This window comes from Rhinatrema bivittatum, chromosome 2 (genome assembly GCF_901001135.1).
Source record: "Rhinatrema bivittatum chromosome 2, aRhiBiv1.1, whole genome shotgun sequence".
Lineage (NCBI taxonomy): Eukaryota > Metazoa > Chordata > Amphibia > Gymnophiona > Rhinatrematidae > Rhinatrema > Rhinatrema bivittatum.
Genome location: NC_042616.1, coordinates 789825697 through 789845584, shown reverse-complemented (window position 1 = coordinate 789845584; position 19888 = coordinate 789825697). Strand labels below are relative to the sequence as shown.

Genomic DNA, 19888 nt, shown 5'->3' with positions numbered 1-19888 from the left:
GTGCATACGTTGCTATTTTATAAGTGACTTATGCATATCCGTTTGGCAACGTACTCGCATAATTTTACATCTTGCGTAATTGATAGCAACCTTTTTATTGTGTTGTACCAGCTGGGTGGGAGGTCTGGGTTAACTGGGGGGAAAGTTCAGGCTGAAGAGCCAGGAGGGTCTCGATGACCCGGAGAAGGAGTGGACCAAATTGTAGAGGAATCGGAAAATTGGTCATGTCAATTACGTGCGCATGTGTTAAATACTGGCTTCCGCGCATAGATCGTGTTGTGGAAAGTCCTACTTTTTTCATGATTAAAATATGCACATGTATATTTCTAAAACTATAAGGAAAAATGTGTACATTTAATGCATTGAAATACTCGCTTTCAATGCATTGCATTCATTTTCTCAGAAAAACACATATATGTGTATGTTGGGGGTCACACTTACACATATTGTATAATATGCACATATCTGATATGCACGGGTTACAAAATACTATCATAGATCTCTAGGTGGCCAAGGGGGAGTGGTTTGAAAGTTATCCTCTTAGTGTTGCAGTTATGTTAATAGAGGAAGGATTTTTATACCACTAAGGAAATCCTTCACATCATTTTTGCAGTGGTGGTAACAGTAAAAGACTTGCAGAGCTGAGAACTATCACAATCCTTTGATAAACTCATCGATGTATGGAAAAGTGGCTAGAGGAAAGTGGGGTTGGAGGTGGAGATGGATCGTAGGGGAAAACTTCCTTTGTTGCACTGATTGCACTCCTGTTTGCACCAGTGCTTCATAGATGTGTGCAAAAGAGGACAGTATATTGTTCCTTCATTTATATTCCTTCATAAGTATGGCCATCTCCTATCTTGGGGGCCCTCCACTGACCCTTCTACTCCCTGTGCGCTTCCTAGTGGCCCTTCTGCTCCCTGTGGGCCTACTCCTTGTGGGCCTCCCAGTGGCCCTTCTGTACCCTTTGAGCCTCGCAGTAGCCCTTCTGTTTCCTGTGGGCCTCCCTGTGCCCTTGACTTGTGTATGGTCCAGGCGTCCCACTAGCCTATCTTGTTTTTGGTGTATTCTTGCCCTGTACTTGCCTTGCATCTTGTCTAGGTCTTCCAGTGGCCTCTCGTCTGTTCCTTGCCCTGCACCCAGTTCCAGTCTTGTCCTGCCTTGTGTCTATGGGTCTTCCCTGTTTTGCAAGTGCACTCCCTGTTCAAGTGAGCATCCTGTTCCTGACCCAGTGCACCATCTCCAGAAGACCTTCTCGAGAAGTCCTGCTGGCCACCAGAAAATGTGGGCCCAACCCAAGGGGGAAGTGGCCAGTCAGGCAGAAGTTCCACACTGATCTTGCCTACCCCTGACTCCTGCAGAACACAGCCTGCCTGAGCTGCCTGCTCTCCCCCCCCACTTGGGGGCATCCTCACATTGGCTAGCCCAGCCATGACAAAAGTCTTCTGATTGAGAATGCTCCACACAGCCAAATGTTTCACTATAATATTAGGTGGCGGTCAACAAAACCAAAATAAGCAATCAAACAGGCATGCTCTTAAATTTACAGCTAGAAATGTAACATTATGCAAATAATAGCTTCCCGTTGCCTGCCTCAAGCTGAAGACATTCCAATTTATGGCATCAAATCGCAGCTCAGTCTAACCTTCCTTTGGGACAGGCTCTTCACTATTCTATGGCACCTTAGTTGGAAAGTCGTTAACATTTTTTGGTAATGTGCTTTCCCTCCACCTCCCCCCGAGATGAAAGGCTCCTTTGTGGTGAGAGTACGTTATATGATTTTGATGACTGGCACTTGGCAATTTGCCAACCACAGCCCATTGTTTTTCTCCCTTGCTTAAATTGTTCACAATACCTGGTAGGTGTTAGCTAGTCCTTTTGATGTTCAGGTGTGCCATGGAGGCTTATGCCAGTCGAGCAGCTGAAGTTAGTCAGCTTCCCTCTCACCCTCCCTTGCAAATGCTACTTTTAATTAGTTTCCTGGTATAGCACATTGCTGGTCCGGAGTCCTAATTTACATGAAATGCTGTCAGGATGCAAATGTTTGCTGAAGAATTCAAAGCAGAGGTTAGGATCACTGCCAACATCTGGATAAAAATTAAATGGCTTTTATTGAAATGTAGCCTTGAACAGTAAGGACACAGTAGAACATAATAAAGTATATTGTAACAGGGCCTTGGTATAACTTTTTGGAAAAGCTACTGGAACTAACTTTGCTCTTATTTTTAATTTTTGTGTAAGGATCTGGGAGGAGCCCAAACTGTTATAATTCAAGGATGGATCAATTTCAAAACTTTACCAAAGATTAAATCTAAAAGAAATTCATGACAGCCATTTTTTTCAAATTGAAGTAGGACATCCGATTTAATGACTGTGTCTTCAAGAAAAATGAAACAGGCTCTGAAGAAGGCTGAGCATAATAGAGAAATGCTAGCAATTACATTTAATTTAACTCAATTTCATCTCAAAACTTTTGCACAGCAGGGAATGAAAGAGGGAACATATCTGCTAAGCTTAGTGTGCATGTGATACTCAGGGCAAGATTTACATTTTAAATTTATTTATTTATTTATTTATTTAACATCTTTTATATACCGTCCCTCAGAATCTATCGGAACGGTTTACAACAAATAATAATTAACATATCATATATAGAATTAATTAACATACAATATAAAACTTATAACTAAACTTTTCCAGCTAAAATTACCCATTAAAAAGTTATAAAATAAAATATACGACACTCCAAATTCTTCTTCAGTGTGTAAAATATATCTAAAATCCTAATAAAATTTTAAAATAAAGTTTGATTCAGATTCAACCTCCTCCCCCTTTCTGCTTCCATACAACTAGTGTGCAACAGTAATTAACTTATTCTGTATACGCTTTTGTAAAAAACCAGGTTTTAAGTTCCCGTTTAAACTTTTTAAAATTTTGTTCTAGTCTTAGCGGAGCTGGGAGTGAGTTCCATATTCCTGGGCCAGCCAACGATAGGGCTCTTTCTCTAACCTGATTAAGATGTGCTGACTGAACTGTTGGTAGGGAAAGCAAACCCTTATTCGCTGAGCGCAGATTCCTTTGGGGGACATGTAGTTTAATGGCTCCATTCAGCCAATCTACCTGTTCTGCAAAAATTAGTTTATGCAGAATGCACATGGCCTTAAATTTAATGCGATACTCTATTGGCAGCCTGTGTAAACTAATCAGTGTAGGTGTAATGTGTTCGTTTTTTCTCACCCCCGTCAGGACTCTAGCCGCCGCATTCTGCAATACCTGCAATGGTCGAATAGTGGATGCAGGCAGTCCCAACAAGAGGGAGTTACAATAGTCCAGGCTTCCAAAGATAAGGGTCTGTAATACTGTGCGAAAATCGTTTGTCTCCAGTAATGGCTTTAGTCTTCTTAACATCAATAATTTGCATAACCCTAAAAACATGCCTATTCCGCCAGGCATTCACACTAGACCGCAAATAACTCCATTCCTCAATCCTTGGAACCCGCCTCAGATATCGTCCACAATATGTTATGTATTGTTTCTTTTATTATCGTCTTGTTATTTATTCTTATGATATATTTTGATTTATGTATGCAGATGTATTCCCTGCCCCAAACTTTGATGGGTGCAGATTGTAAATTATTTTAAATAAATGAACAAATACATTTTGCGCAAGAAAAAATAGAGAAAATAAAAACCCTGTTAGACAGTTTTGAAAATATAGATCATTTGCCCATTTATAGAGGGGTAATTTTCATATAACCGCCTAGGTGCAATGCCTGTAGCTGAACTGTAGGAGGGAGCGCTAGGGGGCGCTCCCAATTCCGCAGAGAAGTGTGCCCTTGGACCTCGGCAAACCGGGAGAGGAGCTCCAAGGCAGCTCTGAGGCAGGTGAGACAGGTCCTCCTCTGGGTGGAGACTGGAAGCCCAGACCCCCGCCGACCTGCACAGCCTCGGTAAGGCCAACCACGCAAGTTTGGTCTCTGAGTAGTCCTCTGACCACTCCAAGCCCTTTTGGACCTGCCACTGGGTAACAGCAGAGGCGGCAGGCTGGACAGGAGGCAAGGGCAGATGAAGACACTGGAACTGAAGATGAAGACTCTGGTGATGATGAAGACAAGACTCAGATGAAGACAAGACTCAGACGATGATGACGACCAGACTCAGGCGAAATGAGGATAAGACTCAGGTACTGAAGACAAGACAAGCTAAAATCATGCAATAAAACTCAGGATGGAGTGGAATTTGGATAGCACGCTAACACCCTCTATTGGAAAGGAGGCTGCAGTGGCCAGATTGGCCCTCAGGCTATCCACTGGAGCACAGTCTACCGAAGGCTAGGCATAGCTGGAGTCCAACACATCAGAGGAAGGTGAAAAGTAAGGCCAAGGTGAAGGTTCAGGACATCCATGACGGACTCTCAGGATACTCAACGAAGGGCAGTCATGAAGAGTGAAGTAGGACATCTAGATGACTCCGGACCGTGGAGGTAGCAGGAAGGGACATGGAAGGTTCTCGGTCCCGACAGATGAAGAAGACCCACCAGCGCCCTACACACCCCAGTGGGGGTGGTCGCAGACCACTGGGCCGCTGCACGCCCTACTCAACCCAGCCGGGCTGGTCGCAGACCACGCAGGGACGGTACAGCACGGAGCCTTGGAAGATGCTGGACAGGACGGACATCAGGCATCAAGAATGGACCACGGAACATCAGGACTGGGACATGGAACATCAGGACAGATGAGACATCAGCAGAGACCAGGAACAGACGACAATGACGAGGGATCCCACGAAGACAAAGGAAAGCGAAGCAGGAGCAGGAATGCAGAGAAGTCTTAGAGAAGACTAGCTCCTTGTGAAGGCGAAGGAGGAATGACAAGTGAGCTTTTTTGTAGGGATGAAGAGGCAACTCCCACGGTGATGTCACAGGCAGGCCACTCCTTCACTGGCCCTTTAAAACAGGAAGAGAGGTGCGGCCCCGTGCCTAAGGAGAAGGAAACAGGAAGTACAGGACCTTGGACAGCGGCGTCCCTGCCACTGAAGAATGCAGGAGCAGGAGCTGGGCTGCAGACAGGCCTCGATATGGGAGGCGGCTCCTGCCACTGAAGAAGGACCGAGGGTGGCTCCTGCTGCAAGGAAACACCAGTGGCGGCCTCCGGGCCATGAAGAGGAGCTCCGGAACGGCCTCCCAGCCGCAGAAGAGGATGGTGACGACAGCAGCCTCCAGGCCGCAGGGAAGACAGCTGAGAGCAGCTCCCTGCCACGAGTGAGGCTGAGGATGGAAGCCCCTCCCTCGGAGTGGACAAGGCAATGTCGGCAGCCTCCAGGTCGCAAGGAGAGCAAGGACCGCAGCCTCCCGACCGAGGTAGAGAGAGCAGATGTCGGCGGCCTCCGGACTGCAAAGCTGAACTATGGTGGCTCCCTGCCACAAAGATAAGGCTGAGGACTGCGCCCTCCAGGACGCAGGGCAGCAGCATCGACAGCGGCTCCATGCCACAATCAGCGGCAAGATGGCAGCAGCCTCTGGGCTGTATAGGAACACTGATGGCGGCCTTCTGGCAGCAGGAGCATGGCGGCAAGACCCGCCTTGCAGAAAATGGCGTCGGGAGTTGGGCCGGCTGGATGAAGGGAGGTAAGAGGCTGCCCATAGCTCCGGCTGCGGGCAGCATCGCAACAATACCTATGCGTTCTCCATGTCCCCAGACCTTCTGCCTAATTTTAAAAGAGAAAATGCTTATGTATTTTCCCTTCAAAAATTGTCCATGGTTGCAAAGAACCAATGGACTGCAGCAGTTTTTTCAGTGAGCACAATTATTGCTGGAAAATAATATGAATAGATTTGGAATACCCATCTGCGCATTTTGTTTTCCAACCCCATACTTAACACGCCTCCAGAAAAAACACAATTAGAAGTAGGCGCTTTACAGAACCTGCCCATACCTTTGGTCACACTGAGTGAAGACAATTCAATCTATTTACCCAGGTAAATGACTTTGAAAATCATCCTCATTAAGTCATTATGTAGAAAGATCCATTGAGTCTCTACTAAAGGAACATACCAATCTTTTAACTGGGGAGAGAAAAGTATTGGCTTTGCTTGGGTTCTAGCCCCCCCATGTGGGAGAAATACATGGAGGAGTCCTAGTTTTTAGATACCAAAGGCACCATTTTGTGGGTGTGGATTTTTAGTTGCCCTTTCCAGAGGCAGCATGCTACCATTCTTGCTTTTCTGTTTGTTCTGTGGGAAAAGGACCTTTGGGTTTCTTCGAAAGGAACTGGGATATATAATGGAAGACAAGATACCTTTTGCCCTCTTAAAGAATCCAGCTTTGTTGCGGTTCTGGCTGCGAGCACCACGGCCAGGTCCTTACCTCCGCTCTTCCGGACCTGCTCCCGCTTCCTGAGGCCTGGTTTGCGGCCTGTTTGGCAGCATCCCCACTGGGGCTGCGCTGCCGCGAAGTCTCCTGTGGACATCCTGCTTCTAGGCGCGCGTGCGCGCCACTTGGGCGCTTTTCTAGGCCGTTTCCCGCCAGTGGTGACTCCACCCAACTTCTGACGTCAGACGCCGCGGCCTTGATAAGTCAGCCGCGGCCATCCAGTCTTTGCCTTGCAACGGGTTAGCCTCCCGGTTCCCTGTTGCGCTGTGCCCCGGAGTGACCTGCCTCGTTTCATCGCTCCGTTTCTGCTATAATACCTGATTGGTTCCTGCCTGCCTGCTACAGTACCTGCTTGGTTCCTGCCTGGTTCCAGTACCCGAGTCTTGCTACAGTTCCTGCCTAGTTCCAGAATCCGACCCCAGTTACAGTATTGCTACTGTCCTAGTCTGGTTCCAGTTACCTGTCTTGATCCACGACCTGCCTAAGTCCCAGCGGTGCTCCCCCGGGAGGAGCTCCTACGGGCTCCTCCCGGGGGAGCACCAGCTTCCAGGGTGAAGAGCATCTACGTCCTGCCTGAACATCTGCCTCCCGGCCCACTATTCATTAGAGACATTGACCATCCTTCCTAGTCTCCAGCAGGCCGGCCTGAGGGTCCATTAAACAGAGACTCTCATAACAAGTTTTTAACCCTTTTGTTTGGAGGAAGACGTTCTACCCGCCCTTCTTTCCTCATTTTGGGTTACCTTTTGGAACTGGTTTAGTTTTTATCCTCATCCTGAGATCCCAAGGGCCCCAGGGACTCAGTGCTACCATCTCAATGGAGAATAGGAGCCTCTCAACCTTGATAGTCAATGGAGGAGTGGAGAGATACCCTTCCAGCATCCGCAAGGACAGTGAAGAGATTAGACTGAGAAGCAAGGAGCAAATTCTTTTCATCTGGACAAAGGAATGCCCTATGGGACTTTAAAGTGTGTCATCTGAATTGGATTAGAGAAACTTGAATCCTATAATTTGGGAGGGAGCTTCTAAATTACCTTTACAATTGACCAGAATCAGTAATGAATTTAAAAAGTCCTAATGAAGTAAAAGCATCCTGGTCCACCAGTTCTGAGAGGGAGCTTCAAAGCTAGCCCTGCAATTGGACAGGGATGTGGAAACAAAAGAAAAGATGCATAATAAAAGAAAAAGAGGCATTACGCGTTATAAAGTCACAGATTTATTGACGAGCAACACGTAAATAGATTGGATTGCAAAAGGAATTGGAGTCACTTTCCCTATTTCATCTTCGGTTATCAGTAAAGTGCATTTGGAAACCACAATCAGCTTCCAGCATGATTATTACTGCGGTATTCAAAGAACATTTTAACGCTCAGGGTCTTGGAAAGATATTTTACTTCCTCTCCCCCTCCACTAAGGAATCTTGGAACTCACAGAGGGGCCATAAGGAAGGCCTGGGTGGGAAGTTTGGATGTCTTGAGCCTATTGGAATGAAAGGAGACTCGGGGACCCTCCAGGGAGGTTATTAGTTCATGGGGTTATAATTACAATTTCTATAAAGGAAAAAAAAAAAACTCTGATAAAAAAAAATCGTGCAAATTACACGTTTATACCGACGTTCAATTGCATATGACATCGGTTTACATGGAAGAGTATTAACTATAACAAAAGAGATTTACATGGAACAGATTTGAACGTCAAGATATGAAATTTGCAATTAACTAGAGTAACAGGAAGGAGAACATAATTGAGGTACGTACAAGGAACTAGTATATCAAAAAAGAGGAACTAAAAAGTGAGTAGGAGGGGGGGAGGTAAAATTTCAAATCTACGAGGAAGGTTGTGAAAGATTAAGCTGTAGTTGATGATTGTAGGGGAGGATGTTAAAGAGGTAAAGGTGCATAGATAATCTGGATGCCACTCCATTTGTGTAGAAAGGTTCTAGTAGTGGCATTGTTTAATGTAATGTGGAAGAGGAGTAGATGTATGAGGGGGAGGGGGTTATGCGAAGGCCTGCTACCCGGCTAACTTAACTGGGATATTCAGCAAGGCAGCAGATGCAGCTGAATATACATAGAAACATAGAAACATAGAAATGACGGCAGAAAAAGACCAATCGGCCCATCCAGTCTGCCCAGCAAGCTCCCACACTTATTTCCCCATACTTATCTGTTTCACCAACCTCCAAGTTCAGGGCCCTTGTTGGAAATGGTTTGATTCAAATTTCCTGCCACCCCCCGTCATTGATGCAGAGAGTAATGTTGGAGTAGCATCAAAGGTGAGCAAAAGGCTTAATGGTTAAGCCTGGCTATGTTAAACTTAGCCGGATATACATATCTGGCTAACTTTAAACCAGCCCTGCGGCGTGTCCAGAGTTAGCTGATTAACCTATCTGGCTAACTCCGCTCCTCCCTGGAATGCCTATCTCCTGCCCCAGGAGTGCCCCCGACTTATCTGGCTAAATTCTAGCAGGAGATAAGCCATTTAATATCTCGGCCAAGCCATTTAGATGGATAGCTTTTCAGTTCTCCATCTACGTGGCTTTTGAATATCAGCCTCAACCTGTTTACAGAATTGCTCTGAGTCCTTCTTAGATTTTGTTTTAGAGATGTGAATTTGTTTAATTCATTTCAGAGTTACGCACGTAACTCACGGACTTTATAGTATACGCATAAAAAATAGTATGTGTGGACTTTTAGTAACTCAAGTTATACGCACACTATCTGATTTTTACGAATGTACTACAAAGTCCTTGAGTTACATGCGTAACTCTGAAACTAATGAAATGAATGCCCATGCCTATTGTACTTCCATTTAAAAGCAAAAGCTGACCACTTTTTAAAGGGAAAATAAAGCCCACCTCAATTATGGCAATTTAGGGTGTAAATGGATTATCAGTTATTGAGTTCCTGCAGCTTGTGTCATGCTGGGGGTTGAGGTCCTCATCCGCTACACTGCAGGCGTTTCCTTGAATGTTGGGCATCCTTGTGATTACTGCTAGTGCACTGGTTTCTGATTACTTTTACTGGAGCATCATGAAAACTATGCGGAGATGGTGTGCACGAGTGAGGTCCCTTCTGCGGATGTCATGCAGGCCTGCAGAGGTGCCGCCATGCGATCACTGAGAAAATGAAGGTGAGGTAGTTCCCGAGGTGCATCCTGCTCAGCAGTGTCCTCACACTCTTTCCGTGTGCACTCACAGAAGGTCAGCACATTTTGTCAGCAATTAGTTTAAAAAGTGCCCAATTCTGTAAGCCACTTGCGGGATCTGGGGGCAGCGGGATAACGTAACACTACATTACATTTTCATTTAGCGAAGCCACCGTTCTGGTTCTATAGTTCTGGTTCATTGTGCGGCCCACCTCAAAAGTCTTTGAAAAACAAAAGCAAATGGATTTCGAGTCCGTTTGAAGGAAAGTTAAGTGAGGATTAAACCTGGAATGCAATTTGTCTCTACCATACTTAAGAGGAAGTTGAATTGAACTTGTACCGTAATATGCCTGGTGCTTGAGGTTGAAGAAATGATACCCAGAATGCTGGGGGAGGGGTTGCCACCAGTTTGAGCACTATGAAAGCTTCCCTTCATTAGAGCATAATCAAATGGCAAATTTGTCAGCTGACAGAATTTCTGTCTCATAGATCCAAAATAGCACTGATCCAAGCCATTCCTTTCCATCCTGCGTCCTGTAAACAGATGACAGACCATTGGTGCTGTTCAGGATCTGTTGCCTGATGGGAGGCCTGATAGGAGTTAGCAATCTGTTGTTATCGGAGTTAGCAGTCTGCTAGGGAGTTAGCAATCTGTTGTTATATAGGAGAGTTGTGGGTGGATCCTTGGGCCGGTGGCAGATGACCACTCCCCCAGGGGAAGATCCCAAGAGGGACCACCGGTCAGGCTCAGAGTTAGGAGACAAACACACACTAGTTCTTTTATTAGACAGTATACTGAACCACCAGAGATGGCAGTAGTGAGCTGGAAGAGCCCGGCTGGGCTGTAGTTCCTCAGATACTGGAACAGCGATCCCTGGAGGCTGAGCTGTAGAGAAACGGAGATATAGTGAGCAGGTAGGGTATGCAGATGACAACACTCACACAATGTCCCAATGAAGCCCAGGAGCTGGAATGTATAGGCCCTCGAGGAACGAGTACTTGGTTCCAGGGAAAGCTCTGAGAAAGCGATGATAACTCACTGATGTAGCTGATGTAGTTGGTAGTGATGACTTCCAGGCAAAAGAGCATAGGGAGCAAGTCTGGAAACAAGCGCTCTCGAGGAGCGAGTACCACTTCCAGACTGTCACCTGAAAAACAAAGGAGAGAGAGTGAGGCCCCCGAGGAGCGGGTACCTCTGGTAAGTCCGAGGAGGCAGAGTAGCTTAGGTAGCGAAACCCTTGCTAACTCAATGTGTTAGCAAATACTGAGACCTTAAATATCCGTCGCGGGTGACGTCATCTTCGGGGGATGCCCCCGAAGTTCGCACCATCGCCGGTACTTCAGTCGGGGCCACGCGCGCGCCCCTAGGCCTCCAGGAACATGGCAGATAGCAGCGTCGAGCCGGAACTGGAACGCCAGAGGAAATGTGGCAGAAGAACGCCGTGGCAGCCAATCTTCCCGCGGTCAGAGAGGGAGGCACCAGAGAGGTAAGGAGGGCGGAGAGAGGGCGTCAGGCACCGACGGACCCAACAAGTGCCAATCATCATGAACCTCTGAGCACCAATGAGCCAAACCCATTACTCTCCCAACTTACCTACTTCAAGCAATCAGGGGCATATCCCATTCTAGAAGGGGGGAAGGGGGCTTTATATCTCAAGACAATTGTCTTGTTTTTATATTAACAACAAAGAATATAAGAAGTTGCCATACTGGGTCAGATTGAGGGCCCATCACGCTCAGCATCCTGTTTCGAATAGTGGCCAATCCAGGATATACCGGTAAGTACTGGCAAATATCCAAACATTAAATAAAACCCAAGCTACTAATGCCAGTAATAAGCAGTAGCTATTCCCTAAGTCATTTTGATTAATAGTAATTTATGGACTTCTCCAAGAACTTGTCCAAACGTTTTTTAAACCTAGATATGCTAACTGCCTTAACTACATCCTCTGGCAATGAATTCCAGAATTTATTGTGCATTGATTGAAAAAGAATATTCTCCGATTTGTTTTAAATGTGCTACTTGCTAACTTCATGGAGTGCCCCCTTGTCCTTATATTATCTGTAGGAGTAAATAACCAATACACATTTACCCATTCTAGGCTTCTCATGATTTTATAGACCTCTGTCATATCCCCCCTCGGCCTTCTTTTCTCCAAGCTGAATAGCCCTAACCTCTTTAGCCTTTCCTCATAGGAAAAGCAGGACTAAAGTGAAAAAAAACACTTACAAATGGGAATTTGTTTTTCTGAGGATTGTGTCTCCTCTTTATCATTCTGTCTAGGAAAGATGAAGGATGCGTATCAATGAATGAACAAAGCTATCAAGCAATTTATAATATGGACGGGTCATGCCATGTTTATGCTGTAAGGCAAAGAGGGAACTGTCATTTTTTGCTAGTCTGTGTTTCTTTAGCCTGTGAGCTTCAGGACTGATGACAGGAGATCAAAGGTTCCATCACTAGAGAGTTGTTAACAAAAGTGGATTACGTTTCTCTTTTGACCTTTCCTTACCGTATATCAATTTTTTTTTTCAGAGCACCAGACAAGAGGTATTACTTCATTTCCTATAGTATTTTTTTTTTCCACATCTGCAAGCCATGAGCTAAGATTTAGGACACCTCAAAGCAGAGAGCTGACACAGAGCAGCGCATCACTTGGGAATTACATTCAACAGGGCCATGCATACTGCCTTGTGCTATTATACTAGCCTTTGGCCATTTGGGGGCCTGTGCCTATGACCGTATAGGGCGTTTGTGTTAAAAAAAAATGTTTAGTATTGCAGCTCTACTGAAGCTGAAAAGCTGATTGCCAGCATGCAGGGTTTGTTTTATATTGTGCTCAGGAAGACGCAGGCATGAAGCCTGGCTCTCCAGGTACTGATTGCGTCAGCGAGAGAGTTGGAGTTCCAAACAGTTTGTGTGTTGTAAGTCTCCCCATCAGTCCTAATTTTCTTGGCATGTAGCAAGAGCTAACGCAGAGCACGGCTCTTCTGCTAGTTCGGCTGGAGTTCCTGCACATTTTCTTACCAATACAACCACTTTTTTTCAGTACCTGGTAAAATAGTAACCTTACATCCACTGGTACAGTGCAAAGAAAGAAAACCTCTGTGAATTATTTTCATTGGTTTTTAGGGACTTGCATGGCCCAAAATGTTGTTTCAGTTTTTGTTTTTCATTTTTTGTGGGGCGGGGTTTCATATTTTGTTTTGTGGTCTTTTATTTTATTTATTTTTTTTTGTTTGTTTGTTTTTATTCCTTTTCAGCCAAGTACAGGCTATTTGCAATACTTTGCTGAAAATGAATAAAGTTTTTGTTTTTTTTGGGGGGGGACACACCAGATTCGCTTTATTTGATTCAAAACGAGAACGGGCTCATTTGTCCTGTTTTCCATTATTATTTCAAAAAAGTATGCATCCCTATCAGTTTTTTTAATTAGCTTCCATTTGGATAAGATGATGTTATAAGGCGGGGCAAGAGGGTATTGTATTTCTTTCGATGAAAACTGATGTGAATTGCTGCCAAATAACGCGATTTGCTCAGTTAAAACTCGACGTTTACACGTTTATTTGTGCGTTTATATAACAAGGGGGGGGGACTACACTAAAGTGTGCAGGTGCGAAAGGATTTTTCCCAGTTTTGTGTCTATAAGAAAAAGGCTCAACACATAGGGCCTGCTGTGCGTGTTACTATCATTATTGGCACATTTGGTAAACTTTCCTGTTCTCAAGCAAAATGTCAAAGGTTGTATCATGCAAAGTAAAAATATAGTTTTCCTTTTATCCCTAGAATTTGTTCCTTGATAGCAAGGCTGAGCTACATCAACAGGAGAGTTTGGGGAGTCTTTAAAATCTACAGTCTCTTTCCTGAAAATAACCAGAGATCCTCACTTTCTTGTATTTTTAGCCCAGCACTTTCTACTAGTCTTACCTTCACTACAAACATATAACAGAATGCATTACTTTCTCAGGATATTTTTAAATACTAAGACAGTAACTTTAAAACAGCCATGCGGGCATACATGAATGCGCGTATGCCGGCTCGCACCCATGGATGCGGCTATTTTATAACATGCGTGCATCTTATAAAATCAGCTGGACGCGAGTAAACGTGCGTGCCATTTTATATGGATGCGCGCATGTGCTGCTTGTACAGTGTAAGTAAGGGGATTTTGATATACACACGCGCTGACGCAATTATCAGTTAAACCAGTTCGTTCCCACTTTGCCCAGTCACAGGATGGGACTTCCTAACTCCCCCAGCTAACTGACCTCTCTTTTACCCTACCTGCCCCAACCCTTAAAACCCCACTGACTAGCCTAGTTTTCTTTGTTTTATAACTTACACGCCATCTAAAGCAGAAGTAAAGTTACACAGTAGGCAACCCCGGCAGGTGCTTGTGCGAGTAAATACTTACGCGCAGGTCTCCATTTAAATTCCCAGAACGCCCATGCCCCGCTGAGACCACGCCCCTGCCTCACCCCTTTTTTGACTTTTTGTGTGTGCATGTGCCGGGAGATACACGTGTCCATGGACACTCCTTAAAATACGCACGCCGTGCACCGGGCCCGAGAGACGTGCATATCTCCCTGATTTGGTGTGCGTAGGGCTTTTTTAAAATGTACTCCTAATTTTCCAATTCGAAGGCTAACAAAGTTTTGTGACATTTCTTTCAGTCTGAACAGACAGCTTATATTTTGTATGCATGTTCCTAAAATGGTGTACTGAGAATGCAACACTCTGGATCTTCTCTCTGACATGTTTTATTCTGTTGCTTACTTCATAAAGAGAGAAAATCCTGTGGCATTCACGCAACAAATTGAACTAAGAGTAAAAAAAACCAAAGAAAACAAACAGTGAGATCTTAGATGCCTGCAATCCAGAAGGAAATGGCCAGTGTGGGATCACAACGTCAATATTTCCCACTCTTTATCCTGAAGCCATGACCTGCCGGTCTCTTGGTTGTTCACCTGCTTTATTGCTAACTTCTAATAATCTGTTTTCTGGCAGGGTTTGACTTAATGGAGTTATTCAGCGTGCAAGAAATATTTGGACTGAAGGAGAATGGAATTCAAAGTTCCTACGTCCGCCTGGGGACCTTCCCGATAGTGCAACAGACTGAGTAAGCTTTCCATTTTCGCTTCTTCTGCTCGTCTTCCCGGCAGCATTGAAACTCGACGCTGTGCGGTGCGTGGCACATGCGATAGTCTGTATTTTGAGGCATGCATGTTTTATTGTGCGTCACCTAGGAATGTTTGCTAGGCGAGGCTTACATTTTGTAAATGAATGTGAAAGCACATCTTCTAGGCCTGAATTTCCAGTGAATTCTGGCGTCAGAAACCACAGTAAAACTCACTGTACTACAAGCTGGGCTACGCCACAAAAACCTGGTTATTTATTGTAGTTGTACATGTTCACTTTCTGTACAGTGCGCCACAAGCTTAATGCAAGAATAAAGTGAAGGGTCTTATTTAAAAAAAAAAAAAAAAAAGAAACATTTTTCCATAGTCACAAAATGGGAAAAAAAATCCCTCCTATTTGAATAATAACAATCAGAGCACATAGGACCCAGGTTTGTTTGTTTTTATTTGGGAAGGGGGCAGGCAATGAAAATAGATGAATTTTAGGCTTCTGGACAGGAAAGTATAAAGAAGGAAGTTTTCAAATGAGGCCGATTGGTAAAAATGAATTCTGCTGTAATCATTATATGCTTATCCAGTACTTTAATTCGGCTACTGTCACATCCTACCCCCTTTCAGCCACGTAACATAACCTCCTGTTCTGGAACTTTCTACTGAAAGGTGCTCGCTTCTTACACACCTTTGAGGTATTCGAATGTCGATGCTACCCCCTCTCCTCTATCCTTTTCCTCCTCTCCTCTCGGGCGTCCATATTTAGGTCCTTTCATGGGGGCTTATGGTGCAGGCTTTGTGCCATTGGGTAGCGCTTCCTCTCTGGACTGCCTCTGCTCTCTCTCTCTCCGTCCTTCTGGAGGTGCACCTTCTAGATCTGGACAAAATACTCTAGAAGAGGTACCCAATTGTATCCCCCATCTCTGGGCGATGACATCACCGATGGGGATCGGAAAAGAACTGATAGTTTTGGGGGCTGGATCCTCTCATGTTAGCTCTCTCATTGTAGACTGGAATACAACAAAAACAGCAGCTCCAACGTAAGACCTCTCTCCACACATAAATGGATGGCCCGACATAAGCCATCCCCACTCCCACCGCCCTATCACACACAAAAGAATGATGATGGGGGGGGGGGGGCTCAGCAACCCCACCACAACACATCCCACCCCACCCACTCACACTATTTTGCTCTCTCCCTCTTCTCCCCTCCCCCTGGATCCTCTCTGTCTCTCTCTCCTCCCTCCTCCCAATAGACAGGCTGAAGTCCTCTTCTCTTTCCCCAAGGGCCAAGCCTCAGTCCCTCTGCCCCAAGTCCCTTCTCCGTATTGAAGACATAGGGAGTGGGGACTGGAGGTGGCACCAGATGCTTGGGTTTTTTTTGGGTGGGGGGGGCAGGTGAAGGAAAAAGTGCCGGTACTCAGCACTGGCACACCCCCCCCCCTGAAAAAAACTCCCTCCTGATCACAATAGTGTCGCCAATATTTGCAGATGATAGCTCCCGAGAAAACTTGGCCAAATTGGATACACACCGGATCACTGCCAGAATAATCTACACCAAAGAGCAAATTGTGATCGCCAGTCTTCTGTACTCTGGGGAAAGCTACTGTAATATCTCCTTAATTAAATGATATTTATAGTGGCAATAATAGTTTGTACTTGACACCTTGCTTTGAAGCAGGATCCTGCCAATGGTAGCACTTGAGAAATATACATAATTGGAGAAGGCACCTTTGCATAATTACCGTGCAGGGCATTTTCTGCACTGTACAGCACTGCACTGTACAGCATGAATAACTAGATTATTGCAATTCTTTACTACTAGGCCTCCCAGCTTCCTACACCAAACCTCTACAAATGGTACAGAATAGGGATGTGAATCGTTTTCCATATCGTCTTAACGATAGAAATCGTGTGGCAGGGCAAGAAAATCGTCTTAGGCACGATTTTTAAGTTAAAAAAATCGTTAAAAATCGTTTTTTTCCGATTAGTGCGCACTAACTCGAGTTAGTGCGCACTAACGGGAGTTAGTGCGCACTAACTGGGAGTTAGTGCGCACTAACTGAAAATGATACAATTTGACACTTTTCAGGTCAGTTAAGGTCAGTTTAGGAATGAATATGTATTCCTATTGGCTGCCCTCTTATTTATTCATGTTACCAAGTTTCCTACTGACAGTATATGGGGGATGGGAAATGGAAACAGTTGGTAGCTTGACAAAACAAGTAATGTGATCAGTCAATGTGACTAGAACTTGTGCCCTAACCCTGATACCAGGGGTATTGTGATCTTCCTGCACACAGTGCCCTATCCCTATTAATACCAGGAGTGTTGTGATCTTCCTGCACACAGTGCCCTATCCCTAATACCAGGGGTGTTGTGATCTTCCTGCACACAGTGCCCTATTCCTGATACTGGGGGTGTTGTGATCTTCCTGCACACAGTGCCCTATTCCTGATACCGGGGGTGTTGTGATCTTCTTGCACACATCCCGATATCAGGGATAGGGCACTGCATGCAGGAAGATCACAACACTCCTGGTATTAATAGGGATAGGGCACTGCATGCAGGAAGATCACAACACTCCTGGTATTAATAGGGATAGGGCACTGCATGCAGGAAGATCACAACACCCCTGGTATCAGGGATAGGGCACTGTGTGCAGGAAGGTCACAATACCCCGGAGGAGTGAGGGTCAGGCAGCTCCCCCCTGTCTGTGAAGCCAGCCTCTCACTAGTAATGCAGGGAGGGAGCTGTCTCAGACTTCACCATCCTCCCCCCCCCCCCCTTACCCACACACCATTCACTAGCTGGGACATGGGGGAAGTCAGGAGTGAGGGTCAGGCAGCTCCCCCCTGTCTGTGAAGCCAGCCTCTCACTAGTAATGCAGGGAGGGAGCTGTCTCAGACTTCACCATCCACCCCCCCCCCTCACCCACACACCATTCACTAGCTGGGACATGGGGGAAGTCAGGAGTGAGGGTCAGGCAGCTCCCCCCTGTCTGTGAAGCCAGCCTCTCACTAGTAATGCAGGGAGGGAGCTGTCTCAGACTTCACCATCCTCCCCCCCCCCCCCCTCACCCACACACCATTCACTAGCTGGGACATGGGGGAAGTCAGGAGTGAGGGTCAGGCAGCTCCCCCCTGTCTGTGAAGCCAGCCTCTCACTAGTAATGCAGGGAGGGAACTGTCTCAGACTTCACCATCCTCCCCCCCCCCCCTCACCCACACACCATTCACTAGCTGGGACATGGGGGAAGTCAGGAGTGAGGGTCAGGCAGCTCCCCCCTGTCTGTGAAGCCAGCCTCTCACTAGTAATGCAGGGAGGGAACTGTCTCAGACTTCACCATCCTCCCCCCCCCCCTCACCCACACACCATTCACTAGCTGGGACATGGGGGAAGTCAGGAGTGAGGGTCAGGCAGCTCCCCCCTGTCTGTGAAGCCAGCCTCTCACTAGTAATGCAGGGAGGGAGCTGTCTCAGACTTCACCATCCTCCCCCCCCCTCACCCACACACCATTCACTAGCTGGGACATGGGGGAAGTCAGGAGTGAGGGTCAGGCAGCTCCCCCCTGTCTGTGAAGCCAGCCTCTCACTAGTAATGCAGGGAGGGAGCTGTCTCAGACTTCACCATCCTCCCCCCCCCCCTCACCCACACACCATTCACTAGCTGGGACATGGGGGAAGTCAGGAGTGAGGGTCAGGCAGCTCCCCCCTCTCTGTGAAGCCAGCCTCTCACTAGTAATGCAGGGAGGGAGCTGTCTCAGACTTCACCATCCTCCCCCCCCCCCCCCTCACCCACACACCATTCACTAGCTGGGACATGGGGGAAGTCAGGAGTGAGGGTCAGGCAGCTCCCCCCTGTCTGTGAAGCCAGCCTCTCACTAGTAATGCAGGGAGGGAGCTGTCTCAGACTTCACCATCCTCCCCCCCCCCCCTCACCCACACACCATTCACTAGCTGGGACATGGGGGAAGTCAGGAGTGAGGGTCAGGCAGCTCCCCCCTGTCTGCGAAGCCAGCCTCTCACTAGTAATGCAGGGAGGGAGCTGTCTCAGACTTCACCATCCTCCCCCCCCCCTCACCCACACACCATTCACTAGCTGGGACATGGGGGAAGTCAGGAGTGAGGGTCAGGCAGCTCCCCCCTGTCTGTGAAGCCAGCCTCTCACTAGTAATGCAGGGAGGGAGCTGTCTCAGACTTCACCATCCTCCCCCCCCCCCCTCAACCACACACCATTCACTAGCTGGGACATGGGGAAAGTCAGGAGTGAGGGTCAGGCAGCTCCCCCCTGTCTGTGAAGCCAGCCTCTCACTAGTAATGCAGGGAGGGAGCTGTCTCAGACTTCACCATCCTCCCCCCCCCCCCTCACCCACACACCATTCACTAGCTGGGACATGGGGGAAGTCAGGAGTGAGGGTCAGGCAGCTCCCCCCTGTCTGTGAAGCCAGCCTCTCACTAGTAATGCAGGGAGGGAGCTGTCTCAGACTTCACCATCCTCCCCCCCCCCCCTCACCCACACACCATTCACTAGCTGGGACATGGGGGAAGTCAGGAGTGAGGGTCAGGCAGCTCCCCCCTGTCTGCGAAGCCAGCCTCTCACTAGTAATGCAGGGAGGGAGCTGTCTCAGACTTCACCATCCTCCCCCCCCCCTCACCCACACACCATTCACTAGCTGGGACATGGGGGAAGTCAGGAGTGAGGGTCAGGCAGCTCCCCCCTGTCTGTGAAGCCAGCCTCTCACTAGTAATGCAGGGAGGGAGCTGTCTCAGACTTCACCATCCTCCCCCCCCCCCTCACCCACACACCATTCACTAGCTGGGACATGGGGGAAGTCAGGAGTGAGGGTCAGGCAGCTCCCCCCTGTCTGTGAAGCCAGCCTCTCACTAGTAATGCAGGGAGGGAGCTGTCTCAGACTTCACCATCCTCCCCCCCCCCTCACCCACACACCATTCACTAGCTGGGACATGGGGGAAGTCAGGAGTGAGGGTCAGGCAGCTCCCCCCTGTCTGTGAAGCCAGCCTCTCACTAGTAATGCAGGGAGGGAGCTGCCTCAGACTGGTATCAGGGTTAGGGCACTGTGTGCAGGAAGATCACAACACTCCTGGTATTAATAGGGATAGGGCACTGTAAGAGATGACTGTAGTAGATTGAATAAAGATCTGATGTTTCTGCTCTCCTCACACCAAACAAAAACAACACACAAGCAGAGAAGCCCTTCTTACAAAGCTGAGCTAGTGAGT

At 47.0% G+C, this 19888-nt stretch overlaps 1 protein-coding gene across 1 annotated transcript in view; it reads left to right on the top strand.

The window, feature by feature from the left end:
- COL22A1 (collagen type XXII alpha 1 chain) overlaps window positions 1–19888 on the top strand; it is a 791008-nt gene that overhangs the window by 267900 nt on the left and 503220 nt on the right. The window contains exon 5 of the mRNA XM_029592071.1: window positions 14524–14635. Within this exon, the coding sequence (XP_029447931.1) occupies window positions 14524–14635 (112 nt within the window). The remainder of the gene's footprint in view (window positions 1–14523; window positions 14636–19888) is intronic.